The 27,181-nt window shown below is 45.4% G+C and overlaps 1 protein-coding gene across 1 annotated transcript in view; it reads left to right on the forward strand.

The window, feature by feature from the left end:
* Positions 1–11,367: 11,367 nt before the first annotated feature.
* syne1a (spectrin repeat containing, nuclear envelope 1a) overlaps positions 11,368–27,181 on the forward strand; it is a 60,959-nt gene continuing 45,145 nt past the window's right edge. Inside the window, exons 1-15 of the mRNA XM_026318253.2 lie at positions 11,368–11,579; positions 11,782–11,918; positions 13,778–13,955; positions 15,833–16,015; positions 16,291–16,434; positions 17,588–17,743; positions 18,541–18,705; positions 19,050–19,222; positions 19,452–19,605; positions 19,767–19,910; positions 20,341–20,505; positions 20,697–21,014; positions 21,875–22,030; positions 23,491–23,661; positions 26,720–27,046. Of these exons, the coding sequence (XP_026174038.1) occupies positions 11,815–11,918; positions 13,778–13,955; positions 15,833–16,015; positions 16,291–16,434; positions 17,588–17,743; positions 18,541–18,705; positions 19,050–19,222; positions 19,452–19,605; positions 19,767–19,910; positions 20,341–20,505; positions 20,697–21,014; positions 21,875–22,030; positions 23,491–23,661; positions 26,720–27,046 (2,538 nt within the window). The 5' untranslated portion in view covers positions 11,368–11,579; positions 11,782–11,814. The remainder of the gene's footprint in view (positions 11,580–11,781; positions 11,919–13,777; positions 13,956–15,832; positions 16,016–16,290; positions 16,435–17,587; positions 17,744–18,540; positions 18,706–19,049; positions 19,223–19,451; positions 19,606–19,766; positions 19,911–20,340; positions 20,506–20,696; positions 21,015–21,874; positions 22,031–23,490; positions 23,662–26,719; positions 27,047–27,181) is intronic.

Raw genomic sequence — 27,181 nt, forward strand, 5'->3', positions numbered from 1 at the left:
CAAGATATGGTTGCCCCATTATGACCCTGTCACTGATACTGAGCCGTGGTCCAATGAAAAATAACACACACACACACCCAGTATGAATGTGTGTGTGTGTGTGTGCTCAGGCCTTCAGGTTACTCAGACCCATCTATTGTTAAATCAACATTCATTCAGTGAACTGTAAAGGTGGAACTGCCCTCATATGCGTTCTATCTGTACATTTTATTTAATTTGGATATTTGCCACTTTTCTATCTCCAGATTTGAAAAGGAGAATTTGTCCTTGAAAAGCTGGCTGGGCAGGTGTGAGTGTGTGTGCTGTCCAGACACCACACTGCTCTCTGCAGACAAAGTCAAGCTGAGGAATGAACTGCAGAATGTACAGGTGAATACTCCTTATTTGTCTTGCACTTCTCAGGTGTTTGTTGTCTCATTTGGTTTATTTTCTGTCGTGCAGCCAGATTTATTTGTTTAAATGGTCGTATTATGATATTTGAATATGTTTACAATAATAATTCACAGGAGATGCAAGGGGAGACACCGTCCTATGAGGCTCTTCTTCAGGCCCTTGTGAATCTCGGGCTGTGTCTGTATCCCACAGTGCCTGAAGCTCGGATCCAGGAGCTCAGTGAAGACCTCGCACAGCTACAGGCTAGATGCACATCTGTGAAGAACAGCTTATCACACAGGCAATTCACTTTTTATACATTAGTATACAGATAATTTACATCCAACTTGGTTTTCATCAGCTATTTCTAATCGCCATCATTTTCTGTGTCTTCTTTTTCCCAGGGTGGAGCTGCTGCAGTCACAGCTGTCAAACCTGGAGCAGTTTGATCAGGCTTTGCTGACTCTGACCCAGAGCAGTGAAAACTTTCTGTTGGGCTTGAGAAGCTCTTCCCAGGTTGATATTGCTGATCTTGAGGCAGCAGTTACTAAGCTGAAGGTGAGAAATCAATAATTTTCCGTCACCACTGATGTACTTTATAGGCTCTGTATAAGTTAATATTGACAATATTGATTGGAAGTCATGCAGATTTGTCCACTATAACTGTCTTGTTGCAGGAGCATGAGGTGCAACTACAGGTGCATGCCTGTCTGAAAGAGACTCTCCACCAAAGAGAGTCATCCTTACTTTGCTGCTCTAGTCCAGAGGCCCAGCAGCAGCTCCGGTGCTGGAGGGAGGACTGTTTACAGCCGCTCAGTGAATCCCAGCGTCTCCTGCTGCTTCGTAAGGAGTGCCTGACTGCTTTAAAGACTTTTCTTGAGAAGCATGGAACTGCAGCTAAGGCTGTGCGCCGCCTTTATGAGGCTGTGGAGGGCAGGGGGAGCTGGGACCGCTCCAAAGCTGAAGAGCTACATCACGGTATAGGGGACGTGGCTAAAGACGTGGCCCAGCTTGAGGCTGAGGCAGTCGGGTTAGATGGGCAGCTAAGCAAGGCACACCTGCACCTGTGTGGGGAAGAGTGGCAGGGCTCCAGGGACGTGAGCCATCCACAGCGAAGGACATCCTGCAGGGGACAGGCAGTGGCCCTCACAGTGGCTCTGGAGGAGGTACAGAGGGCTGTGGGATGGAGGCAGAGTGAAGCAGATGCTTTAGGGGCCTTGTGGAGCTCCTTCAGGGGGAGGAGGGAGGAGGTGATGACAAATTTGAAGAAACTGGGGGATGAAGTGACCCAAGAGGGCCCCAGAGAGAGCTCTGTACAGGCCTTTCAGAACAGGTATGTCCAGTGTTCTCTGAGCTGAGCACCCATCTGTTCTTTCCTTTGTTTTAAATGAGCATAGTTATAAGTGTCATATGTATTGGAGAAGCTGTGATTTAAACCATATTCCTATATTTCTAATGTGTGGTATCCTTGGTGTTTTCACTTGGGAGCTTTTGGAAATAAGACTGTGGCATTAAGGTTCATAGCAGACACATCTGTTGCTCCTAGATCAGTTTGTAGTTTTAAATGTACTCCTTTTGAAATGCATCCTGTGAGACCTAATGCATGCTGTACTTTAAGAACATAACATATGAAGCCAAAATATAAATGGACAAATCCATTTACATTAATCTCCTGAAAAATGAGATATAATATGTTGGAATCAGGCTTGTAATCCCCATTGTTTCCTTCTGCATCTCTTTCTCCCAGGCTGCGTTTCTTCGTCCAGCTGGAGGATGAGCTCCAGTCCCTGCAGCACTCCCAGCGGTGGTTGGAGGATAAGGGGAGCCAGCTGGCCCAGAAAGACAGAGAGCTGGCCGGGGAGGCTCTCAGAGAGGTAGCACTGGTGAAGGCAGTCTGGGAGAACGTCAGGACTCTGATCACCAACGGGTAGGGACGAGAGGCAGCACAGAGCGGTTTCCACTTAGTAATCTCATTTTAAATCCTTTGTTTTTGGTCCAACTGTGGAGAGTTTGGAGAGGCAGTGAGTTCATGTGGGGCACAAGTAGAAGAGGTTAAAGAATCATTGGATTAACAGTAGTTGCAAAATCTGTTGGGTTTCACAAGTGATAACCTTGACCTTTTTGTCTCCTGCAGACAGGAACAGAGTGGACTTCTGGTCGATCTCCTCCGTCAGTTCCACCACCTGAAGTCCATCCTGAGCGCTGTTGTGGAAAATGCTCAGGCTGTTGCTCACAGTTTTCCTGACTATAACCATAACGCTCAGGAGGCCAAAAAGATTTTCACTCGGGTCAGTACCTTCACTTTGTCCAAGACAATGATGAAATTTCTGCTTTTCTTTTTAAATGTGGCGTATGGTGAACAGAATTTAGGGCTGCACTTAATACCTGAGACGGTAGGATTGAATGCCACTGTCTTTCATGAGCTGAAAACACAGGCCTGTTGTGTGAAGTCTATTTTGTAGATTTTCTAAGGTTTGTTTTTCTTTTTTCAAGAAACAGGAAGATTCTCTACTCAATGATCAATAATAGTTTAATTCACCAAAGTAAAGAGATTAACAGGAGGTTGTAACTTTATCACTGCAGGCAACATTTGGTTTTCATAAAAAGACTACACCTTCTGCCATTATTGATCTTACCTGCTTATCAATCAGGGATCATGACTCTCAATCAGCCAGTCCCTTCCTCTTCCATCCCACTTTGTACAGTATCTCTCCCCCTAGTGGTGGTCTGTTGTCATTCCTTCTGCCCTCTGTCCCTGCAGCATGAGACGGTTCAAGCTGAGCTGAGAGAAAGACAGGAGGACATGGACCACCTCATCAGCACAGCCGAGCATCTGCAGAGAGAGCTGGAGACTGTTCCCGTCTCTGATACATGCTCCATCCACCGAGACATGGAGACATTAAGGGACCAGTGGCTGGAGGTGAGAGGTGCCGATGCCTCACGCCTGTTGTGGTGAAATGGTCTTGACAGCAGAAATCACTGTGATTTTGTTTAGACGCGTGTTTGGTACTTGGTCAGGTCAGTCATGGTGAAATAATCCTTGTTGAGATTTGTGACATTAATAACTTGTCTCGCCCCTAACACGTGTTGAATTTTCCTAAAAGTGATTGCCCAGATCTCGAGCTGAAAAATATAACTATGAAGCGTAAGAAGAGATTAGAGATATAGAGCTGTTGTTTATTGTGACTGTAAAAGGAAAAAAAAATCAATTATGACGTCCATTGTGCCAAACACTTGCATCATTCCTCTTAAATATTTATTTCTGTCTGTTTGTCCCTGTTTCTTCCATTTTCTCCTCTTGTGGGATTTAGTTGGCTGCTCAGCTGTCACAGATGAGACAGAAATAAAAACAAGTCTAGACCCGTTATCTGCCTTTTTGTCTCTCACTTCTCATCCCTGCATCTGTCAAACCAATTAAGTCTCGTTTTCCTTCCATGTCCCAGTGTAGCATCTCATCCCTTGTTACAGGGAGACACAGAGAAACGTAAACACAAAGACAGAGCCTACATCTCCTGGTGATTGAGATGCATTCTCTGCTGCACTCAAAAGGACTGCTGGTCTTTGTTTCTTCAGGTCTCAGAGAGAATACAAACCAACAGAGAGAGGCTGGACTACTGTGTGGCCCTGTGGGACGATCTGAGGTCCTTGGAGCACGACATCGACGAATGGACCGCCACCTCTGTTCCTGATCTCACCGACAGTGTCACCGATCTCAGCGACGAGGAGAAGACAGAGGCCTGTCTCGCTACCTTTCAGGTCAGATTATGCAGAAATCAATGTAGAAATGATGATGTTTGTGTAATATTCAGACTGAGTTCATGTGATTTAGATTTAATTGAAATGTCCTGCATTTTATTCTGTTATTCTGCAGTTTGAGGTTGAGAGAAGGGAGCAGAAGCTGGAGGATCTGCAGGAAAGAGTGACGGTGCTGAAGGATCGAGCCAAACTGCAGGAGAGTCCGTTACAAATGCAGGTGAATATGGAACAAATGAAGCTGTTAGAGCAAAACATCTTACTGACTTGGGTTAATGTTTGAGGATCTGTTGTAATGCAGTGATGATTTAGGCTTTAGCATTAAATCTGGAAGCAGGTGGTGGAATTAATAGCACAGCTTCATGCCTGTCTTATCCGATTGTATTACAGATGTTGTGTTGTGAATACACTGAATAAATCTGTATCACATATCTGTAATGATTTACATTATAATATTACAGTATTACTGCTCTGGTCTGTTTTCCTCTGACTGAACCAGGTCCTGGAGTCAGACCTGAGGAAGAAACTGGCCCATGCTCAGGAGGTCTACAACCAGGCCAAACACACTCTGACCTACTTCACTTTCCAAAAGCAGCGACTAGAGGACCTCATGTCCCAGATGGCCGAGCGGCTGGAGGCAGTAGAAGGTTCTTTATCTGGCCTGACTGAAGCTACTTCCCCTGAAGACATTGGTACTGTCAAGGTGTGGTACTCGCATCTCCCTCACTGTGACACAGGAATGCAGTAATTCAAAGATAACATGTACTCACCTTCCGCCACGTTATGGCCCCATGATGATGAACATACAGTAATTTTTAAATGTGACTGCTCCACATTTACAGGACCTGCAGAGTGTTGTGCAGCAGCAGAGGACAGACATGGACTCAGCCAGAGATGCCCTGACTGCCCTGTGCAGGTCACATCCCTCTCAGGAGCTGTCTCGTCTATCCTCTGACCTCACCTCCATCGCCAAGAGAACAGAGGCTGTTGCTCAGCGTTGTGCCAAGACCAGGGGCAACCTGCAGGATGAGCTGCAGCTCCACTTCAACGGTGAGATATAAGACGGGTCAGTCAGTCAGTCCTGTTAGTCTGTGATTGTTTACTGGGATCTCTATACAAAAAATTATAAATCGATTTAGTCAATAATGTTAACAGTGACACTACAATTTATTCTCTGAGCAGGAGCAATGATAATTTTAATAACACTTAAAATCTCATTGAAACACTGCACAATTACATGATGCAATGCCATTTGTTCATGTTAGAGCTGCAACAGATTTAGTGTTGATTATCCCACATTTTTCCCCAGAGCGCACTAAATCCACCCACCGTAACCCACACTCCGCTGACACACACTGTCTGCTACACACATCCACTCTCGTTGCTCAGACACACACCTGTGCCTCGGAGAGTAATGTTGCTCTCGTCACATCTGCTCTCGAGGGAGTTATTTTGGGATTGTTGCCAAGGCAACCTGGCGCTGCACAGCGTGGACACACCAACACTTCCCATCTGCCTCAACACATCGCCTTCTCTCAGTCTCCTCCTTCTGGTTCTTTAACTTTTAAATATTCTCCACCTTCGTCACACAACACACACCAGTTGTTCCTGAACTTGTCAGCTCATCTTTTCTCTTCTGTCCAAGCAGAGCTCGTCCAAGACTTCAGCTCCTGGCTTGCAGATCTAAAATTGGAGCTGAAGGAATGTTCAAACCAGTCAGGAGATGTTGGCGTCCTCGGAGTGAAGTTACAAAGACTGAAGGTAGAGTTTTATCCGTTTCATGCTCTTACTGATGGTGCAGTTAGTGGGTTGGATCATCAAAGACCTTCACATAAGCATCATTCAAGCTTAAAGTCTTGGCTGGTAATCAACAAACATCTTCATTCATATTCATTTTGCTCCCAGAGAAGGACTGAAGATTCATGACTTTGTCAAACTTGTGGTTGTGGTCATTGTAGATCACAGGGCTGTGACACGTCCGTTATCTCCACAGGTGTTAGTCGAACAGACGTCACAGGGTGAGAAGCGTCTCTCTCAGGTTTGTGAGGAAGCAGAGAGGCTCCAGCTCCATTTGCCCAAAGCTGGAGCTGCACAGATTCAAGAACATCTCTCCGCCTGTCAGAGAGAGTGGACCAACTACCTGGACAGCTGCTCTCAGAGCCAGCGAGACCTGCGAGAGAGCATTGACCTTCTGAAACAGTAAGTCCTCACTCCTGTCATATCTTGTAATTACGCAAAGCTATTTGAATTCAATGGAAATATGTCTCCCCTCTCCTCTCAACAGTTTTGATCACTTTGTGGAGGGTGTAAGAGACTGGCTGAAGCATATGGAGCTCCGCCTCAAGAGCTACCCTGTCACTGGGGCAGAGAGCCAGCAAGGAGCCCCAGACACGACAGAAGAGCTGGAGTGGATGGAAAGTCTCCATAAGGAACTGCTCGCAAGGAGGTGTGTGTGTGTGTGGATGTGGATGTGTGTGTCCATATGATGGCTCATACGTAGATGCTATAGCATGGGCTGCTAAATAGTCCAAACAATAACATATCTGTCTCTTCAAAGGGATTCAATCGAGCGTCTCTGCCAGGAGGCCCAGTCTCTGTCTGAAGCGGGTCGTGGGTCAGCAGGAGAGGTCAGAGTGACAGGCCAGCTCCAGATGGAGCACCAGGGCCTGCTGAAGTTAGCCAGGGAGAGACTGCGAGGCTGCCAGGAGAGCCAGGCCTTTGGAGAGACCCTCCAGGGTGTTTGGGGCTGGCTGGAGGAGATCCAGGAGAGGCTGGGGACAGTGGACAGCACGATGGGAACCAAAGAGCAGTTGGAGCAGAGGCTGGAGACTGTGCAGGTCAGAAGGGTGTTAGCTTGTAAACCATACATAGTCTCTGTAATGGCCATGAAAATATATAGATGTTGTTCTTAAAACCTATTTTAGCCACTGATCTAGATCCCAGTCACTGTGACCCTTCCTCTGTTTGCACAGGACATCCTGCTTTTGAAGGGGGAGGGGGAGGTAAAGCTCAACATGGCGATGGGAAAGGCGGAGTTGGCCTTGCGCAGCTATGGCGCCGCCGGGCAAGATTTGGTCCGCTCTCAGCTTCAGGAAGTGGAAGATGCATGGGCCACGCTGCTTGTGACGGCCATGAGCTGCCTCAGGTACGACGCTCGCCTCAATGTCACTTAAAAACAAACTTCTTTAGAAAACATCTAATGTGACGTTAACGCATCTTCCCCTGGATGCGCCAGAAATCGTCTCTCCTGGGAGCAGCCTGTGTTTATTATAACAGAATGATGTCTCGGTGCCATCAATTACCATTAGATTAAATACATAGCGAGAAGTGTTTGTCTCATTTTGTAACTCTGATCGATTTATCTGATTTAGTGAGAGCTTGCATGACAGCATGCACTTGTGTGTGTGTGTGTGTGTGTGTGTGTGTGTGTGTATTTAATTGAGCAATTATGGCCCCTCCTAGAAAAAATTGATCTCATTAGGGACTAAATGGTGGATGGCAAACAGTGGGTCACACATGGGGGGTGTTTGTATGTTAAGGGGAAGGGGATAATGGGAGGCGAGGGGTAGCAGGTGAAATGGTTATGCATGTGTGTGAGAGTGTGTGGATATTGGCATTATTTGGACATACAGGGGTAACAGATGGCACAAAAAAAAAAAAAATTCTGGGTGTGTATGTGTCCGTGTGTGTTTGGACCTTTTGATAAAACAGGCTAAAGGCACCGAGCCAGAATTACAGACGCTTTATATTTGTTGGCTTTATTCTGGATCTGAAATCTGATGTACCTGTGGAAATGAACTCAGCAGGTTTTGGCTCATGATTTAGTGAGTTTGAAGTAACCAGGTTATACGTGCACTTGTATAAATGACCACAGTATATTTCACATATATACCAGTCAGAGTAACACAGAGACCTGCTGTCTACCCTGCAGTCGACTGGAGTGGACGGTGTCACAGTGGGGAGGATACCTGGAGAGCGCTGCCCAGCTGAGATGCTGGATGGAGGCTGTAGAGCGGGAGGTGTGTGCCCCTCTCACCCCCCAGCCTGGACCCAGAGAGAAGGCCTCCCAGCTAGAGCGCCTCAGAGCCCTGCTGGCTGACCTTGAAGACCACCAGGTGGCACTGTCCAGCCTGGAAGAGAAAGCCAGAGAGCTTTTCAAGAAGACCGGTGATGCCAGTTTCAACCACGGCGCTCGCATGCAGCTGCAGGCACAGTTTGACAACCTCACAGCCCTGGTGGAGGTACAGGGGATGTTACTTCATCCTTTGATACAGACAGTAAAGAGCACTGAACCTCTTTTACCTTGATGAAGCCTTTTGGTAATATCAGTTAGTGGAGGATAAAAACAAACATTTTTTGTTCTGGTTCTGCAGGAGAGAGTTCGCCTGGCTCAGGTCGTGGTGTTGGAGCACCAGGAATATCTGGAGGCTGTTAGGGAGCTCACTGATTGGCTGATGACTGCAGGGGAGGAGCTACAGCATTGGTCCGACACATCGGGAGACTCTGCCTCCATCAAAAAGAAACTGTCTGAAGTGAGGGTAAGAAAGCGTGTCGCATACGACATAGTGTTTCAGAAAGTACTCCGAGCCCTTCATCTTTCCACACTTTGTGTTGTACATTTAATTAATGTTCTCATTTGGCCCAACATTCAACACTCAGTAACCCGTATTGACAGGAAAAACATGTTTTTAAGGATTTCAGCTATTAGTTTGCTTTGTTTAGAACCTGACTGCAGTCATAGTTCAGAAAGGCACATGGTTGTGTATATAAGGTGTAATTCACGCTGCATGTCAAGGCAAAAATCACGCAATAAAGTTTAAGGAGCTCCCTGTAGACGTCTGTAATAAAACAGTAGTGAAGCATAGATGAGGGCGAAGCATTAAACCATTTCCAGGAGCTGAATAGTATCACTGCTACTGCATGTGGATCAGTAGTCCACACCTTGAGAGCGTATTAGAATAATAAATCAGCCCAGTTAGTCCACAGATGGCACCGTGTTTAGTTTTATGTTGATGTGCTAAAAGTATAACAGACATGACACGACTGCCTTGGGGATGTGTTGTGTTGTGTGAAATTACTCTCTGTTTAAAGGTTTTGTGCGTATTATCTGTTGCTATGGTAACTGATTGGTGAATTATCTGAACCTATCTAATCTTAATAGGCTCCTGCTATGAAAGAGGGAAAACTATGCAGGGAATTGGAATTGGTTCTCGGTTCGTTCCCACATCACAGCCAAATACCTCAATCTCTCCTGGCCCATAAGTTGATCCATTACAGTGTAAAAAAGGCAAGAGAGGGGAGCAGTGGAATTAATTTTCCCAAGCTTTTCCCTGCTCAATAACTCAGCAGTTACAGAGGAGAGAAAATATGTGAGGAGATATTGATTTGCATTTAAATTTCACACATGGGTCCTAATTATCACATTATAAATGTGGGTTTGTAGAGGCATGGTGTGAAGCATATAATTTGTTGTATACACAAGGTCACAAAGTTAATGTTCACGTGTTCCTATTCAGACGCAGTAAAAACGATCAGGCATTACATTTTCCTCTTCTCAACTCATTGCTATCACGTCACACTCAAGTGTTGGCTTCTGTTTGCTTTTCACACCCTCTGCCTTTCCAGTGAGACTTTCTGCACAGACTGAAAGATGAGTTTAGTAATATAGAGAAAACACCAACAGATTAACAGAAAATACAGAACATCAGAACTATTGGCTCAAAGACATAAACAAGTACAAATAAAAATAGAGAGATGGTGCAAGAGACCACATAGGCAGCTTTAAATAGAATTAACAACAATCCAGAACTGGAGGATGCGGTTTCCGTAGCAACTTTGTCTCCTGTCTACCCTCCCTCTCTCTTCAGGAGCGTGTGGAGTGTTGGTTGCTGGAGGGCCGAGAGCGCCTCAGCCGGGTGCGTCGGGCTGCGGCTTCCACGGCGGAGCACACGGCGGCTGGAGGCTGTGAGGCCATGGACCGACAGCTGGGGGCGCTGTCCCAGGCTCTGGAGCAGTGGGAGGGGGCCGCTCTGAGGGCCAGGGACGGTCTGGAGGGGGCCCTGGCCGCCGCTGCAGCTTCAGAAGAGGAATATGACCGTCTAACCGCACAGCTGGAGGATGAGCTAAGAGTCCTGGATGGACGGCTGAGGGGGTGGAGCCAGGAGCTGATTAAAGCTGAAGGGAGGAGCAACGGAAATGAAGCAGTGGAGGGATGGCAGCTGGCGAAGGTATAGTAGCATGGGATTTAAATAATAAGCGGCACATTGTCTAAATTATTCACTGTTCATCAACTGAGTTTATATAAAAAATAAAAAAAGACTCCAGTGTTCAGCAGGGATTTGTGATGTGTAAAAGCTGACAGCGGCCACTGTGCAGCCCTGTACTGAGTTAATTTTCCAGCAGGTGATTAGCATTGTTTAATGGAAAAACTCAGACACATTGTGCAGGCATACTTCCTCTGCATTCAGCTAGGCTTTCTGTGTCAGTAATTATCCACCCTATTTGTAAATCCTAAAAACAGATTAGTTTCTAAATCAGCTTTACTGAGATGATGGAGCAGTGACAGCTACAATCCAATCAGGTTCCCTTGTTTTCAGCTCATTCTGGCTTCCTCTCTGTCCCCACTAACCCTCCCATTTGTTTTTTTTTTGTTATCTCTCTCCTCCAAACATTCCCTTATTATTTTCTGTTTTCTTTTCGCTGTGTGGGTTAGCTAAATGTGAGTGAACAGTTAAATATGTTTTGTAGATTCTGCTGCTCCTCACCTCTCCGGCCGCTCAGTTTCTAATCTCTACAGGATGTTTACGGTGTGACAGTTTCTCTGTGTTGTCAAGGCCAACATGTTCACCATCATACTCCTCCCCAGGCTCCTTCGGCCATGCCTTTCTCTGCTTTTTCCTCAATTTGAGGCTGTCAGAGAACAGAGGAGGAGTCTTCCCCCTCCTCCGCTTCTCTCTTTCCTCCACCAGCCTGTTTCCTGCGTCCAGCCTTGTTTTCGTTTCGCGCTCGTTTGTGTGTGTTTGAACCAATCCTGCGTCTGTGAGGGCTGACAGCTGAATTCCACCGGGAGAGAGCGTGAGAGAGAGTGAGAAGGAGGAAAAATGTGTGAGAGGGAATAAGTGCAAGGAGTGGGAGGAGGGAGAGAGACAGAGGAGGTAAGAGAAAGTAGAAGAACGACAAGAGAGAGAGGCAGGGAAGTGGAGGAGGGAGAAGAGAGCAGCGAGTCCACGAGAACAGGGAGGGAGGGTTGTTTATTGGTCGTACGTCAGGAAGAGAGCGAGCAAGTGAGAGTCAGAGAGAGAGAGAGAGAAAGCTTGTACATATTTCATGGGACAGGATTTCATGACTGTGTGAGTGCAGAATGTGAGGCATGCTGAGGAGAGCGGGAGAACGTTATCCACAGCTCCTTCCTGCCACACTCCGAAGAACAGAAATGCTATTGTACAGGCAGCACTGTGAGTACGCGTGTGTGTGTGTGAGTGTGTGTGAGTGTGAGAGAGTGTGTGAGCATGAGAACAGCAAAGACGACTGAGCCAGGAATGCACTTATTGAAGGGTGTCATGCACATCCATTGGGTGCTTGTCTCTCCCCGACACACACACACACACACACAAATTCGCACACTGAGCCAGCTGGTGTGTGTTTTGTGTTGTTTAGGATATACTGGAGGGCTTGCAGAGCGCCGAGCCGATGGCAGAGAAGTTGAAAGTCCAACTGAACGACCTCGTGAGATACTCCAGAGACCTGGGCTCGCAGTCAGACCGGGTCACTTCCCTCATCAAGCAGCACAACAGGTAAGAAGAGTTTTCCTGCGTTAGAGAACATTGACTAGAGAATGAATCTGTGTGTGTTTTTTATTATGGGGATGAGAAATGAGATTTATTGGCTGAGTCTGGTCGATAAGCTTCTGTTACCATTCATTTCCAGCTCAGATCATGACATGATTTTATCATCATTCCACAAGTTTTCATCCCTTTGAATAATTCATATCATTTCATATCATTTGAAACTAATAAATGACTTGTGTAAGTCTTTTTACCCAAGAGATATTTTAATTTATACAATACGTATCAGTGGAGCATAATTAAATACGACAGCACAGATTATGAGTTTGCATTCATTCGTCACAGTATCTGAATGTATCTACTAAATATAAAATTACGATTATACAAAAATACAGAAAACCAGTGTATAACACACTGAATCATCCCCAATGAGTCTTCACAGACAGGTGAAGGTGAAAGGTGACAGACACCACAGCCACCAGTGTCTGAGCGACATTTCACCACCGTCACCTCTGCTGCTTCACTGTGTTTTTAAGGGAAACCCACTGGAAAGGTCTTTCTACCACTGTTCCACTGCAGAGATTAGTCTGTTTACTGTGCTCACTTAGGGCTTGATTTTGACAAAACGTCCACACAGTCAGCACATCCATGCACAGCTATGTGCATCTCCAGTAGCATGGATGCAGCGTTAGCCAGTCTGAGGTAGTGAAGGGATGGAGGACATTTATTGGCAGACAACCTGAGTGAGGTCAACTTGTTGGAGACGCTTTAGAGGGAAATTGGCTTTGGCTGCTGATTGGCAAAAACAGCACCGTTCCTCCTTCACTTGGCTTTTTAGTCTCTAATAGACTTGGCCTGTGTGCTCTTTGCACCTGCCCTGCATTAAGCACTGCAGAAAGAAGAACGAGGGGGGAAAGCCAGTAATGCCCTCCCCCCTTCATAGTACACACAGGATTTTGTCTGTCACAGCAGAAAAAAGTGCTTCTTGCTCATCCATGCTATCCCCACTGTCTTACCCTTCCCTGCCCTCATCGCTTCATTAAAACCCCAGGGTATTTGTGTATATTGAGGTGTGCTGCAGTAGGAGGGGGTGTGTGTGATTTTTGCCATGTTTTTTCATGCCTCCCTTTGGACAGGAACTCTTGCTTAAACAGCTGTGCACCTTGTTTCCCTGCTGTCATCCGTCCTAACACTTCCCCTCCTTCACTTAACCTTCACGCACTGTGTATGAATCCTTTTGTTGCTCCTCCTCATTTTCAGCCTCTGATTTTTAGTTCAGTTTTTTAAGCACATTTGATTTTGCGTGTTGGTGTTTGGAAGGATTGTTTTTGTGAGTATAAAGAAAGAAATCGTGTAACTTTTGTCCATATCACACAGTTAATTCAGTGTCAGTACAGAGTCATGTTCACGTTAGTTTCCCTTCAATACATCATCACGCTGTAATCTCACTCTTTTCTACAGTTTCATCCCTCTTTCTCTCCATCTTGTCACCCCTGTGAAGTCGTGCCCTACTCATATGTTGTTTCTCAGCCCCCTCCCACAAATCACCCCCTTATCGCCCCCTCCTCTCGCTCTTTGCCCCGATGCTCAATCCTTCCACTTCACCCACTTTTCCATTTCTCCACCTGCCAGTTTCTCACTGCTGCTCATCTCCCAGGCTTCCCTCTCTCCTCCTCCTCTGCTGTAACTTGAGTACAGTAATTACAGTTTCTGAGCATCTGCGCCTTTGTTTTGATGAGCACATGGGAAGTAGACAGCAAACAGTTCCTGTGGTTATAAGCCATTTTCTTCCATTGTCTCCTGCGTACCCTGTTAGTGGTGGATCCGAACCTGTTAAAACCACTGCCGTCTTTGTTCTCGTTCCCCAGTCTCAGCCTACGTGCGTCCAGAGAGTGTCAAAACAAGGAGCGCTTGTTGGAGCAGAGGTTCCGCGCAGCCCTGAGAGATTTCCAGCAGTGGTTGGTCAACGCTAAAATCAGTACAGCTAAATGCTTCGATGTGCCACAGAGTGTCGCAGAGGCCTCCAATGCTCTGCAGAGGATCCAGGTACGAGACGTCCTTTGCATCTTTATCATCTGTGAAGTTCTTATAACAACATTAGTGTCATAAAGTGTCAGTCTTTGCTTTGGTGTTTTTGAGTTGCACACTGCAGATATAACTCAGAAATCATGGTTTGTTTACTCTGATCAGCTCACAGCTAATTTTGATTTATTGCTGCTGGAAATATAAAATGAATTCAGAGGGATTTCCCAGGACACACACAGACCAGCAAATACATGGATGTAATCACATTTCTCTTATGTTATTCGGGGAGTGAAAGGAAAAGAATGTGTTTGTTTGAATATTGAATTGAATGTTGCTTTTAGGAGAAAGGATTTTTTCTTTTCTTTTTTTTTAAATTAAAGCCTGTTTGTTTGCAAATGCTCCTTGAAAAGCTTTAATCCCCATATGTTTTTGTGACTGCAGAAACTAAAAGTCAAATGCTGTAATTAATCTGCTTTCAGTAGGACCCATAGGGATTTCTGACATGTCCACTGTTGAGTGTCCTCCAGTGGGATTATGGGACCTGCTGTAGGCTGATGGGGAAAATAGGCAGTATGGATGAGAGAAAGCTCCACAGCAGGATCTCTCTGCCGTTCTCTATAAAATATCTTTGTGTTTCCCTTTTTCATGAGAAGTCTGGTCTTTCTGAGAAGCTAGCAGGTGTAACATTCTGGCAGCCTTTTTAGAGCACCCCGGGTGCCCTGGCTTAGATTCAGGTGCTTGTCACTTAAGGTAGACGGCCCCACATCCCTGCACCAGACCGGTAATTACTGCTCAGACACCTGACCAGGTCCACCATTATTAGTGCACGCAGTAAGTCTTCATTAGTGAAGTGAAGAATTCTGTTTCATTCCAACATTTGTGATAGTACACGTGGTATCAGCAAGTGCAGGTTGATAATGGATTTGTTGTCATTTGTTTTTTTGAAAGGATGATGTTTTTGTATGTGCATTTCTACATTAGCTTTGAGGATGAGAGAGTATCATAAGGTGTATGGCAGTAGAGGAGGGAGACAGACGAATTCATGTTTTATTTATTATTGACTTGGTGAGGAATGTGGAACAATGTTTCCACATGGCTAAACTCCAAGAGGGCCAGCGTGGGAGAGGCGGGGGCACCCACTGTGTCGCTTAATTGGTGGTATACAGTTACAGTGGCGGAGGGAGAACGGTTGTAAGTGTGAAAAAGACTTTGAATGAATGTGGAAGAGAAAGAGAGAATGTCATGTGCCTGTTGTGTGGCTGCACTGTATTAAGTGTGTGTGTGTGTGTGTGTGTGTGTGTGTGAGGAGGCGTTAGCTGCAGTGTGTTTAAGTGATGTGCTGACTGCACAGATGGTGGAGTGGTTCCTGCTGTGCTACTGTCATCGGCTCATCTCTGAGGGAGGTGTGTGTGTGTGTGTGTGTGTGTGTGTGTGTGTGTGTGTGTGTGTGTGTGTGTGTGTGTGTGTGTGTGTGTGTGTGTGTGTGTGTGTGTGCGTGCGTGCGTGCGTGCGTGCGTGCGTGCGTGCGTGCGTGCGTGCGTGTGTGTGTGTAAAGCAGCTATGTAAAAACTAACACATTTCAGGCTCACTGAGTTTCCTCATCTGTGATCGCCTCCCTGAGTCAGGCCCTTCCTTCTGCCCACTCACACACAGTAATGACTTGGTCTAATTATTCCTTTGACACTGTAAAGTGATACTCTAGGACTCAGGAAAGAAACTGTGTCTGAGCATATTGATTTCAGTTACCCATGAGCCACTGCATCAGAAGTGGAAGACAAAGAAGTTTGAGGTCGTCATTCAGTCCATTCATTTTTCTCTGTTTGCTTTCACACCCTCGCGTCTTTGTGTTGGTGTAAAATACTCAGAGTTGCTTTGTCTTTGTCTGTGGTTCCCCACAGGAGTTCTTGAGTGACAGGGAGCATGGCCAGGCCAGGCTGAGTACAGTAGGAGCCAGTGGGGAGCTGCTGATGGCTGTGGTGTCCAAAGAGAGAGTGGAGGGAATCAAGGCCAAGTTGGCGAAGGCGAGAGACGATTGGAAGAGCCTGATGAATAACCTGCAGCTGAGGGAGGATGCACTCAAGGTTGGTTAACACTGACTTTTGTTTGAGTGCTGCTTTTGGTCTCCCCTGAAAATGTGACCGTCTGGGACTGTGTGGTTAAATAAAGGTTAGATGTGAATGCAGGCTTAGTTTGAATACAGTCCATGTTGGTGTCTGTTCTCCTGCTGTCTACCTCTAACAGTTTATAAACAGATGTTTTATGGTCCAAGGGCTGAGTTGGTTTCATTTTATTTATTGCATCCCAGGTCTGATGCTTTAGCACAATCAATAAATAAAAAGTTGTGTCATATTCTCAGAACTTGCAGTCCCAGATGACAGAGTTTGAGGCCAGTGCTGAGCCTCTGCAGGACTGGCTGAACAGCACGGAGGTCCGAGTCCAGGAGAGCAGTGCTCGGCTTCATGACCTTCCGGCCAAGAAACAGGAGCTCAGCAAACTGCAGGTATCACAGCTGTTTAAACATGTTACTCCTCTGGTTTCTGTTCTGCATAAAACCATCTGTAATTTTATACCGTGATTTAAAGTTGCTCCTCAAAAAGCAGTAGGGGAGGTTTTTTTTTTTTTGTTAAATTGCTTTCGATCAGGCCTCTTACATGTGTCTCCTCAGCTGCTCTTAGACATTTTCTCATTTCTTCTCCTCACTTAAGTAAACCCTGGCATTAGGCCATAAATTGAATATTAAGTAGATTTTCCAAGGATACTAAATAGTCCTGGCTCTCCATCAGATATGGATCCCTAAAGTACAATCTCAAATCAGCTGGGAAAAGAGAAGGACCTAATTACATTTGTCGAGCACCACTGGATCAGAATAGAGCAGCGTCTTGACACAATAGTCAGAGGAAGAGTCCAGAAATCTAATTAATTCTCCTTCTGTCACAGCTGAAGCGCTGCGTGGCTAAAAGGCCCTTTTTAGGATGTGATAACAGCCGCTGCCATGTCTGGCAGAGACAAAAAAAAAAAAAAAAAAGGAAGAGAGGCACAGAGCGTTACAGAGATAAATCTGAGAAAAGAGAAAAAAACCATATCAAGCCCATCTCAAAGCTCTGCTCTTATCGTTGTTGCTATTTTTGTATTGACTGTGTCGTCTGATGTAGCACTTCTCCACGTTGCCTTTTGTCTGGCCCCGCAAGCAATTACGTTTCTTCCCCCAGCACCTGAAGTACAAGACAATACATGCAGGCTTCAGTGTCTGAACCTGCCTTGGCAAAATCCTCTTTACCTTTCCTCATATGTGCCCCCCTGCCTTAGCAGTATTTTATCAGGCTTGTCTCCTCTGCCTGTCCTGTCTATTTAAGGACCAACATCAGGAGAAATGCTGCTGATGCTGTTCTTATGTTCTTTCTCCCTGTCTTTTTCCATGTATTCTGATGTGTGTTTGTTGTTCTGTCTGTGTGACATGTTACCCCCCCCCCCCCCTCTCTGTCTTCTCTGTCATGAAAAACATCATGTTTTTATCGTTTCCTTTCCCCCTTGGCTCAAAATGTGATGTGCTTAACACTCAACCACCTTCTCCAATGTGCTCCATTTCTCCTGTCACTCACTGCTCTCATCCACATCCTCTTGCACCTTCATCATCTTGTTTCACACTGGCCCAGTCTGTACTGGAAGAGATGTCCAGTCGGGAGGCAGAGCTGGGCAGGCTGAAGGAAAGAGCTCACTCTCTTTGGGAGGGACAAGCGGCCGGCAAGGGCTTCGTCCACCGTGTTTCCCAGCTGTCAGCACAGTACCTCGCCCTCAGCAACCTAACCAAGGTAACTCTGCTCCCACCATTTAACCCTGAGTCCCTGTGTCTTACCTGTGCTTCTGTCTGAGAAGTGCTGCAGCATGCTGAAGTGTGCCATGCTTGAGTCATACTCTGTTTGAGGGAAAAACCTTCTGTCCTGTCTGTGTTGTTTACTGTGTTCTGGGTAATTCGCCATGTCGTGCGTTATTACCCAGACGCACATCAGTCATGTTTGCCCTAATCCGCCTCAGGTCAGAGTTTTGCAGTCTGCACATGTAGCGTCACCCGCCTGAGTGCAGTGATCTACCTTTCAGCTTAAAAAAGGCCAAGGCCGTGTACGTTACCTGTGTTCAGTGACACACCGCTGAAAGGCCAGAGCTGAAATGTGTTAGCGCTCAAGAATCTAACCTTTTCCAGGCTCTCATTACATTAGCCACACTCGTCTGATTAATCCTCTACAGCGTACAGCAGAACATTACACTGACCCTTGTTTCACTTCAGGACAATCAGACTGGCCCAGCAGTGATGAATGGAGTTTATTTACTTTGCTGGTTAGCTGGTGCAGTGCTATTTTTAGGTCTTCTTCCTCAGCAGACATGGAAACAGGAATGAAATCCTTTGTGTTATGCCATTCGCCACTCTTCAGCTACGCAGATATTTAAGATATACAAGGGATGTGTTTGTGCTGTGAGGTCGGGGAGGGTCTCTGAAGATGTCTGTGAAGAAAAACAAGACTGACTTGAAACAAGATTGTTGGGATGGACAAAGACATGTTTTTATATTTGCAGCTTGAGTGTTTACAGTGCTGTGCTCTGATCTTTAAAGGATAAGGCCTCCAGGATTGAGCGGATCGTAGGGGAACACCGCCTCTTCTCTCAAGGTCTTAAAGAGCTCCAGGACTGGGTGTGTGAAGCCCAGTGCGTCCTCAACACCTGCGTCTCCACCACCACTGACAAGGGCGTGTTGGAGGACCGGATGTTACAGCTGGAAGTAAGGAGGGACGGGAGGGGTTTGGGACCTCATCATGTTCTTTGGAGATCATCCTACAGTACAATATAGAAAAAGACAATCACAAAGTTTCATTACTTATCTTAGTTTGGCATTTATAGCATGCAAACATGTGCTAACTAGCACTAAACACAAAGTGTAGGTGAGATGTCACTAACCAGTACTGGAGAAAGACGTATATGTTTGTATGAAGTCATCTTACCGCTGCAGCAGATAAATCAGTCAGATGTTAGGATGGAGGACCAGAACATAGGAAGACCTCAAAACACGTGATGCATGTGATGTATGATGTACAACTCATTACTTGGCTGTTTTCCTGTCTGCAGGCTCTGCTGGCTGCCCGTCAGGAGAGGGAGATCCAGCTGAAGATGCTGCTGACACGAGGAGAAGCGGTGCAGAGAAACACGTCTGCTGAAGGAGTCCCAGTAATTCGCAAACAGATCCAGGATCTCAAGGACTCGTGGGACTCCCTGCTTTCCGCCTCCATCAAGTGTAAAAGGTTGTGATCATGGGCTGATTGATCTGGCAGACAGCTGATAGATGAGACTAGTAGCTGTCTAGTTTCACTTGATGGATAACAGTTAGCTGAAAGGTCAAAGGCACAATTGTATTTGTGTGTGTGTGTGTGTGTGTGTGTGTGTGTGTGTGTGTGTGTGTGTGTGTGTGTGTGTGTGTGTTTTGATATGTTTGCTGCCTGTGTGTTAACGTCATTGTGCTGGTTGTCACAGTCAACTTGAAGGCGCTCTTTCACAATGGACCAGCTATCAGGAGGACGTGGGTCAGTTTGTGCTGTGGATGGACCGGGTTGAGGAAACACTCAGCGGCTCAGACAGACAGTACTCTGAGATGAGAGACAAGACTGCTAACCTGGGGAAGACCAAGGTGTTTCATCCTAATCTTAATGGCTGATGTTTTAAAAAAGAAAAAAAAGAATAGACGTTAAATGTCAACTATTTTATGAATGTAGTTTGCAGCTACTTGCTTTTATTCTCCCAGTGGAGATGGATGAACTACACTGAGCATGTGTTCTTATTTCATTCCAGCTTCTCTATGAAGAAGTACTGAGTCACAGCAGTCCCCTGGAGACCATTTCCACAAAGGGGTCCAGTATGGCTGAACACTACACTACCCAGCAGGAGGTGCAGCAGTTGCAGTGTAGATACAACACCCTGAAAGAAAAGGCCAAGGTACTTACTCACAACATGTTTTGTTTTTTCCTCTGCAGACATTTGAATAATAAATAATTTTGTTTTTTTTAAATGTTCCGTTATATATTTCAATTATATCCCCACAAATTTATTAGAGTGTGACCTGGAACATTTTAGTAGCTTCTCTCACAATCATTTTAAATTCGTTACACATTTAATTGTTGTTTTCCGATCTAAAGGCTGTTTACAGCTTCATACTTCATTTAACCACGTCAGTCTTTTCAGCTCTTCCTTTTTGTTTTTGTCAGGAAAGATTTATTTCAGCTGCACTTTCAGACTGAGCTTTTAAATGATTTAATTATTAAAGTTCATCTTTGTGTTCATCTATTATAAAAAGAACCAATTCTATTATATAAGCCACGTATTGAATTTTTCTCCCATCGGTGTCTCTGAACTTGTTGTTTTGCAGAATGCAGTGAGTAAGGCCAAGGGACTGGTACTGGTGCATCAGGAATATCAGAGGGGGCTGCATGTGTTTGAGGACTGGCTGGAGCAGGAACAGGCCACTCTGGTCTCCTGGTCCCACCCAGAGGGAAATGTAGACACACTAGAGAAGACACTGCAACAGCTGCAGGTAGTACCAGTGGAGTTTTAATGTAATTGTCATGAACATGGCTGAATGCATCCTTTTGTACAGGCACAGCCCTCATCAGACCCGCCTTATGGATAAAACTGATTTTAACAGACTTTGGATACCTGGGCTATTAGCAGCAGAACCACATTTCAGTCGCACTGTTCTTTGTTCTGTTTCTATTTTTCTCATAGCTCCTGCAAGACCGCTGCTCAGATGGCCAGTCTTTACTCTCCTCAGTGCTGACCAGCAGAGAGAAAGTAATCCCTTGGGGTATACCTCAGATCGAGGACCGAGCTCTGGACACGGTTCAGCGAGAGTGGGGGGCCTATCGGGGTCGTCTGGAGGAGACTCGGGCCCAGCTGAGGTCCACGCTGAGCAGACTGAGGCAGATGAGCCAGAGGTTCCTTAGCATGGCCCAGTGGCTGGAGGAGATGGAGAAGGCGGCAACCATCAGACGTCATCGGAGGTCAGACAGAACCACCAAGGAGACCCAGCTGAAGAAACTCCAGGTCAGACACCGACATGGTTTCTGGGCTTTAAAGTCAGTTTAATATATGTGGTTGTCTACACTGCAAAGGTAAAAGAGGACACAGTATATTATTGAAGGAGGAGTTTAACATCATGGGAAATTCATTTATTCACGTTCTTCACTGTTTGGCCAGGCCTAGTTGCCAGGCAACTGATCCCGATACCAGATACTGATGTTTTCAGTCCTCGATTTTGGTACAAATTAAACAAACGAGCGACAGTGTTTGGATTATAGAGCTTGATGTTTATCGAAGCCATTTTAGTTAAGTTTGGACTTCCTGGTCTTCATGTTAACTTAGTTCAATACTGACAGAATAATTCTTGGCAAGAAAAGAGAATAAACATATTTTCCAAATTTTTATTGTGACCATGTTTGAAACTGTGATACTGTTTAAATTCTCATGGTAACTCTGAAGTCTGATTTTCTCATTAAATGTATTATCTACTATAATATTATCCCCAAAACATCTTTACTCCCTCAAAATTCAACCACAACAATATGAAGCGTCCAAGTCATCGCCCGACAATACGTCACTTTTCTGACTTATGGATACACCTCTGCTCACAGCAAGGAAATAGTATTTTCCTACTGGGTCTCCTCCCTTTGGAGCACATTTCCTGTGAGTGTCAGGATGTCAAGACAGTCTCAGGATTTTCCTTCCCTGCATTTAGAGGGACACACACACACACAGACCTTTTGACCTCATACTTTTGTTTGTCATGTGGTATTTCTTGTTGCTTTTTTCCGTTGTTTGTTGACATGTATGAAACAGTTACATCATGTGTAGTTATAGATCTGTATGGTAACGTGTGTGTACCTCTCAATGTCTCGTGTGGACAGGGCTGTCTTGACGCAGTGCTTGCACGGCAGGGAGAAGTCGATGGACTCTCCTCTCTGGCCCAGCAGGCTCTGGAGGAAACCTACATCAGCAGTCGTGTTAGCGTGACCGCCACCCAGCTCACTGCCCGCTACCACTCGCTGCTGCTCGGCATACAGGTCAGTGGTCCACATGTGGACACGCACCCTGTGGTGTCTGGCACATCCAGTCTCACAAACCTGTTTTTATAAATGAAGTTCTCTATTGATCTTTGTTGATAGAGTTGGAACCATGAGAACTCAGAATTGCAAGTCCAGCTTCTGTTGTTTTGTGGCATATTTCTAATGCCATTGTTACCCATGTTGTCAGCTTTTAGGTTTACTCTTTGTACTGTAGCTTTAATTATAATGTTGGTCTGGAAGAATGGCTTAAAACGCTGCTCCAGCACAATACAGTAAATACAACACTGACTTTCCTGTCTCTAAAAGCTCTGTAGAAATTTAACAGCTGGCCAAAGGTTGAAACTTTTTTTTTTTTTTTTTTTTGTCTCAATCATTGTTGAAAACAAAAGTGAATTTATGTGCAATTGCACTGAGGTCTTTGCCTGCAGTGGTCTTTTAGCACCTGGTTATGCTCTCACCATGAAATCTGATCTAGTGAGAGTGTGGACTTTGTTTCTGTAACACCCTGCTGAAGTAGCTTTGGGAGTTATGTCTGTGAGCCTCAGCCCATGTTGCTCTGTGTTTTTAGAACCAGCCACTCTATTTGTCTGCTCCTCTGGTGGGAGGGTGGGGGAGGCTAAAGCAAAATCAATGGGACTCCTCCGGTCTGGGGCTAAGGCTGTAATTAAACGCTACAGAAGGCAATCTCACACCCAGCACCAGGAGCTGAAAAGCTTTGCCTCCGCTACCATTGATTTTTACACCTTCAGTAACACATCTGAGTGTGTGTGTTTCTGTCACTCCCTCACTTTGTTATACACACACCCTTCCCTTCCTCTCTCTCAATGGACTCAAGCATGCATGTACATACGTTCATGCCAACACACACGCATGTGGACACATACTGTAACATCCCCCTCTCATACTATGGATACCTGTAATTATACTGTGTGAAGTGGGGGCCGTATACGCTGGAGGTGGGAAGCCGTTACCTCTGTAGAGTCAGAAAAAGGTGTGCACTCAGCACTATCAGCTAATTGGAGCCGCTCACTGCAGGATTTGCATGTTGAGAGAATAATGTGTCAAACCTGCAAGAAACCCACTCCATCCTCACGGTGCTATTGACTGAAAATCTCAGCCATGTGGGAAACGCATCAAAAACACGTCTCCACCTTTTTATGAAGTTATTGACATTCAGCAGATGAAAGGTTAGAGGGGGAAAGAGATATTTTCTCTTTTGATGGCTGATCAGAGAGTGTTTGGTCTATAGTGGCCGATGTAGGACTGCTGGGACACATCACACACCTTAAAACACAGACGGACACAGCATGTTTCAATCAGAATATTGACTGTTCTATCAAAATAAACAGTAGATCTCAGTTTGAGGGTATAAAATCTTATAGTGTTGCTTGCGGCTCTAAAAAACTGTGTATAAACATTAAACGTTTCCTCTGAACTTTTGTCTCATTGTTTTCCAGGACACCATCAAGCAGCTGCAGGAGGAGCTGAAAAGTCTTGAAGAGGCTGAAAACCTTTGCACGTCCTTCACCGACTGGCTCAACACGACACAGAAAAGCTTCACGGCATTAACTGAGAGCTCTGAGCCTTTGGACCGGGTCGCCATGGAGAAGAAGATGAAAAAACTGGGGGTACCGATCTATTTATTTAGCTCTTTTATTGCATTTACCTGGTGACATGGTTTAAACTTCAGTTATGAATCTCCATTTGCCACTGAGGCATTTGGATATAAGGTGCAATCTGTTGCTTAAACATCTCCCTGAACAGGCTGCAATAAATCAGCACAGATGTTGGATATTACCACAGAAAATTGATGAGTTAGCAAGAACTTCAGTTTATAGTTGGTGGATTTGAGCATGAACTGATCTGAGTCCAGTATCCAAGCCAGCAAATATGTCCTTTTTCATTTTAGTCTTCTGCCAAGCAACATACGGTACCTGCTAGTAAAATCAAGTGAAGGTTTCTTTGGCGGCTGCAATCTGCTCGGTCAGTAAAATATGCATGAACTATCTGCGAAGCTAGAAAAAGATTCAATCTACCTTCAATATTTGGATTGTGCCGTAGACCAAAAGAAACTTGGTGCTGTTTTTGTAAAATGGGCATTGGAGGGAAATCGTCCTGCTGAAACATGCTCAGACCAAAATACAAAGGAAAGCTCTGCTAACATTTGCTGGGCATAGTTCAAACCGCGTGTGTACAGGATTTAACGAGTGGGTCTGTATCGATCGGCTCTTTATAAAGACAAAACGGGTGCTGCTTTAGAGGAAGCATGGTAGCGGGGAGCGACCTCCCACTGAGAAGCAGAGGATGAAGAAGCACTGGTGTCAGGAGCCTGCTGGCACAGACACTGTAATTGATGCAGTGCCCTTACCGCTTCACATCACGCACACGCACACGCACACTTCCCTCTTGCACTCCTTTCATATCACCAGAACCATCCAAAGTACTAACAAGCTGCGGTGAACACTCAAACGCAGGAATCCTGTGATTTCACACATTTTTTTTTTTTTTTCCACAGGAATTCTTTATATATCACTACATCTCGGTTCTCTTTGTCTCCCTCACACACACATCCAGAAATGCATTCACAGACTCGTATATAGACGTCTATAATACATCATCTGGTGTGGGCTTTGCCGTAATCCCTGTCTGGGATCGATGCTCAGTCTCTGCACAGGGACTGAAGACATGCTGTCGCCACATGTGTCCTTCCAGCACTGCAGACAACACCCGAGTGCTCCATCACTTATTCACTCTCCCGTAGTGAAAACTACAAGGCTTTTCACTGAGCTGGGATCATTATGAGTTGACACAAAGACCAGTAGTCAATAACTATGACATGGGCCATTGGTTGGATTTGGACTTCAATTCATACTGACTTTTAACTGTAAAAATCGAAGGCATACACTGGTGAAATTAACGTAGTGTGATAATGTAACATGGTTACAAAGGAGACATTTTTCAGAAGGCATTGTTTGTCCCCTCTGGCTTTGTAAATCGTTCAATTCCTCATATCCTTCGCTCTATTTTCTATCAGTTCTTAAATGTATTGTTGATAAAGTGCTCAGAACAGCATCCTCAACTCACTGGTTCCAGTAAGAAATTGGGCAAAATGCAAAAAATAATCTCACTTTCATTTCATAAATATTGAAGGATATTTCTCCCTAAAGCTCCTGTTTGATTTCAGATGCACAAAGATTTTCTCCAGGGGTGAAGTTAAACAGGCTCATGTGACCATTTCTTATTTATTATCAGAAATAATTCACACTTTTGCTCAACAGGTATGTATGGCTGTGCATTCAAGAAGGAAATTCTGGCTGTAGAGAAGACGACATGCTTAGTTCTTACAGGATTTGCTGCAGCCCATTCATTCATGTGGCAGCAGAGCTAATAAACTGCTCACAGGGTCACCTTAGTATTGTAACTGATGAATGCGGTTGTCAGTGCTACAGTAGACATATTACAGTAGATAATGGAGCCTGAGAACTGGTGCAGAATAAAAAACAGAATGTCTAGTGCTCATCATCAAGACATTTGACAGGGATAATTAGGGTTGACACCGTACAAGAGTTTACAGCATAACGGGCACATTGTGTTCAGGATCTCATATATAATGTTCATTGGACTGAGTGTATTAACTAGTATTGGCAGCCAGTATGTTAAATGTGTGTGACATGATATAAAACCGGGTTTGAGCCTGAGAGACACTGAGCAGAGCTGAGAGCAGTTCTTATGTAAAAATTAAGATCTTTCAGAGGGTTGAATACTTCCTTAAATGGTCTTGGATCTAAAATGCACAATCTAGACCACGTCAGACTCTAAAAACTATTTCAGTTTCAACAAGTCTCATTCAACATGGAGACAACCAGGAGAAGAGGGCTACTCAGTGCCAGGTGTGAGACAAGAGCAGATGTTTCAGTGTGAAGTGGAGATAATGAGTTAAATACTGCACTCAATGTGTTTCTGTCCACATTAACTGCACATCATGGTAGGGAATTAAGATGTACTGTCTCCTGTTGAGGTCATAAGGCAGCAACATCAGCGTTGTTATTGCAGTGACGGACATGGCTGGAGCATCATATTAAGCAGCAAGCATGGACGTGTGCAGACGGACTCGGGGCTTGTTATAGTATCAGCAGTAGCTGGAGATCTGGGGTTGCTGCAGTGTGAAGCTACTCTCTACTCAAACAATAATAGACTGAGGATGAAAGCTAGATGGCATCCCATCGAGTGGAGGCCCGTATGTGTGTGTGTGGTGTGTTGTGGTTGCCCTGGAAACCCCCGCGGCTACTGCTGCCTGTTAAGGGTCTTTATAATTGGGTCCTCCTTTCATATTATTCACTGTGGCTTCTCCACACTGTGACCTCCCAGTCTGGTCCTCATCTCACCATGCAGGTGTTGGCCTACCTGATGGGTTCAAAGCCTTTCAAACACACCACTGGGCACCACTGGAGGAGAAGGATAAAGAATCAGTGATGCCGTCGTTCAGTGTTAACGTCAAAGTCATGGCAAATGTGATAGCAGGACTTCCTCATCCTAGAGCATGCTTAGCAGAATTTTGTTACACATTTAGGGTTTTTCTTAAATCAGCGGTGTGTAAAATGCTCAGGGTGAAGCCTATTTAGTATAAAGGGGATAAAACTTTGCAAATCCTTACCGAGTTGTGTTCCTGCTTTCTCCTTCATGCAGACACTTCAGTCTGAGCTCCAGCAGGGCCACAGTTTTCTAAAATCCCTGAGGGAGCGGGCAGAGCAGGCAGCCGGCTTCCTGGACGAGGCTGGAGCTGAAAGCTTAGGAGGGGGGGTGGAGGCCCGTCTTTCCCAGCTGGAGGATCTCGCAGGTGGCCTGAGGCAGGAGCACAGTTTTCTCGAGCGGGCGTTGCTTTTAGCTAAGGAGTTCCAAGACCGGTACAAGGCTCAGGCTCAGTGGTTGGTGGAGACCCGGGCTTTGTTGAACACCCCAGTGGAGCCCAAAGCAGAACTGTACCAACGGAGAGCACAGCTGGCTAAGTATAAGGTATAACCTGCAGCTGGTTGTCAGTCTGCTCAGTTTAAATAGAAATGGTAAATGTAAAGCTGTGCGGAGCACGGTGTTCATACCTCACTGAGAGTTTGCACGTTATTACAGGAGCTTAATGGACCTTGAAGGTCC

The sequence above is a fragment of the Mastacembelus armatus genome, chromosome 24 (genome assembly GCF_900324485.2).
Source record: "Mastacembelus armatus chromosome 24, fMasArm1.2, whole genome shotgun sequence".
NCBI lineage: Eukaryota > Metazoa > Chordata > Actinopteri > Synbranchiformes > Mastacembelidae > Mastacembelus > Mastacembelus armatus.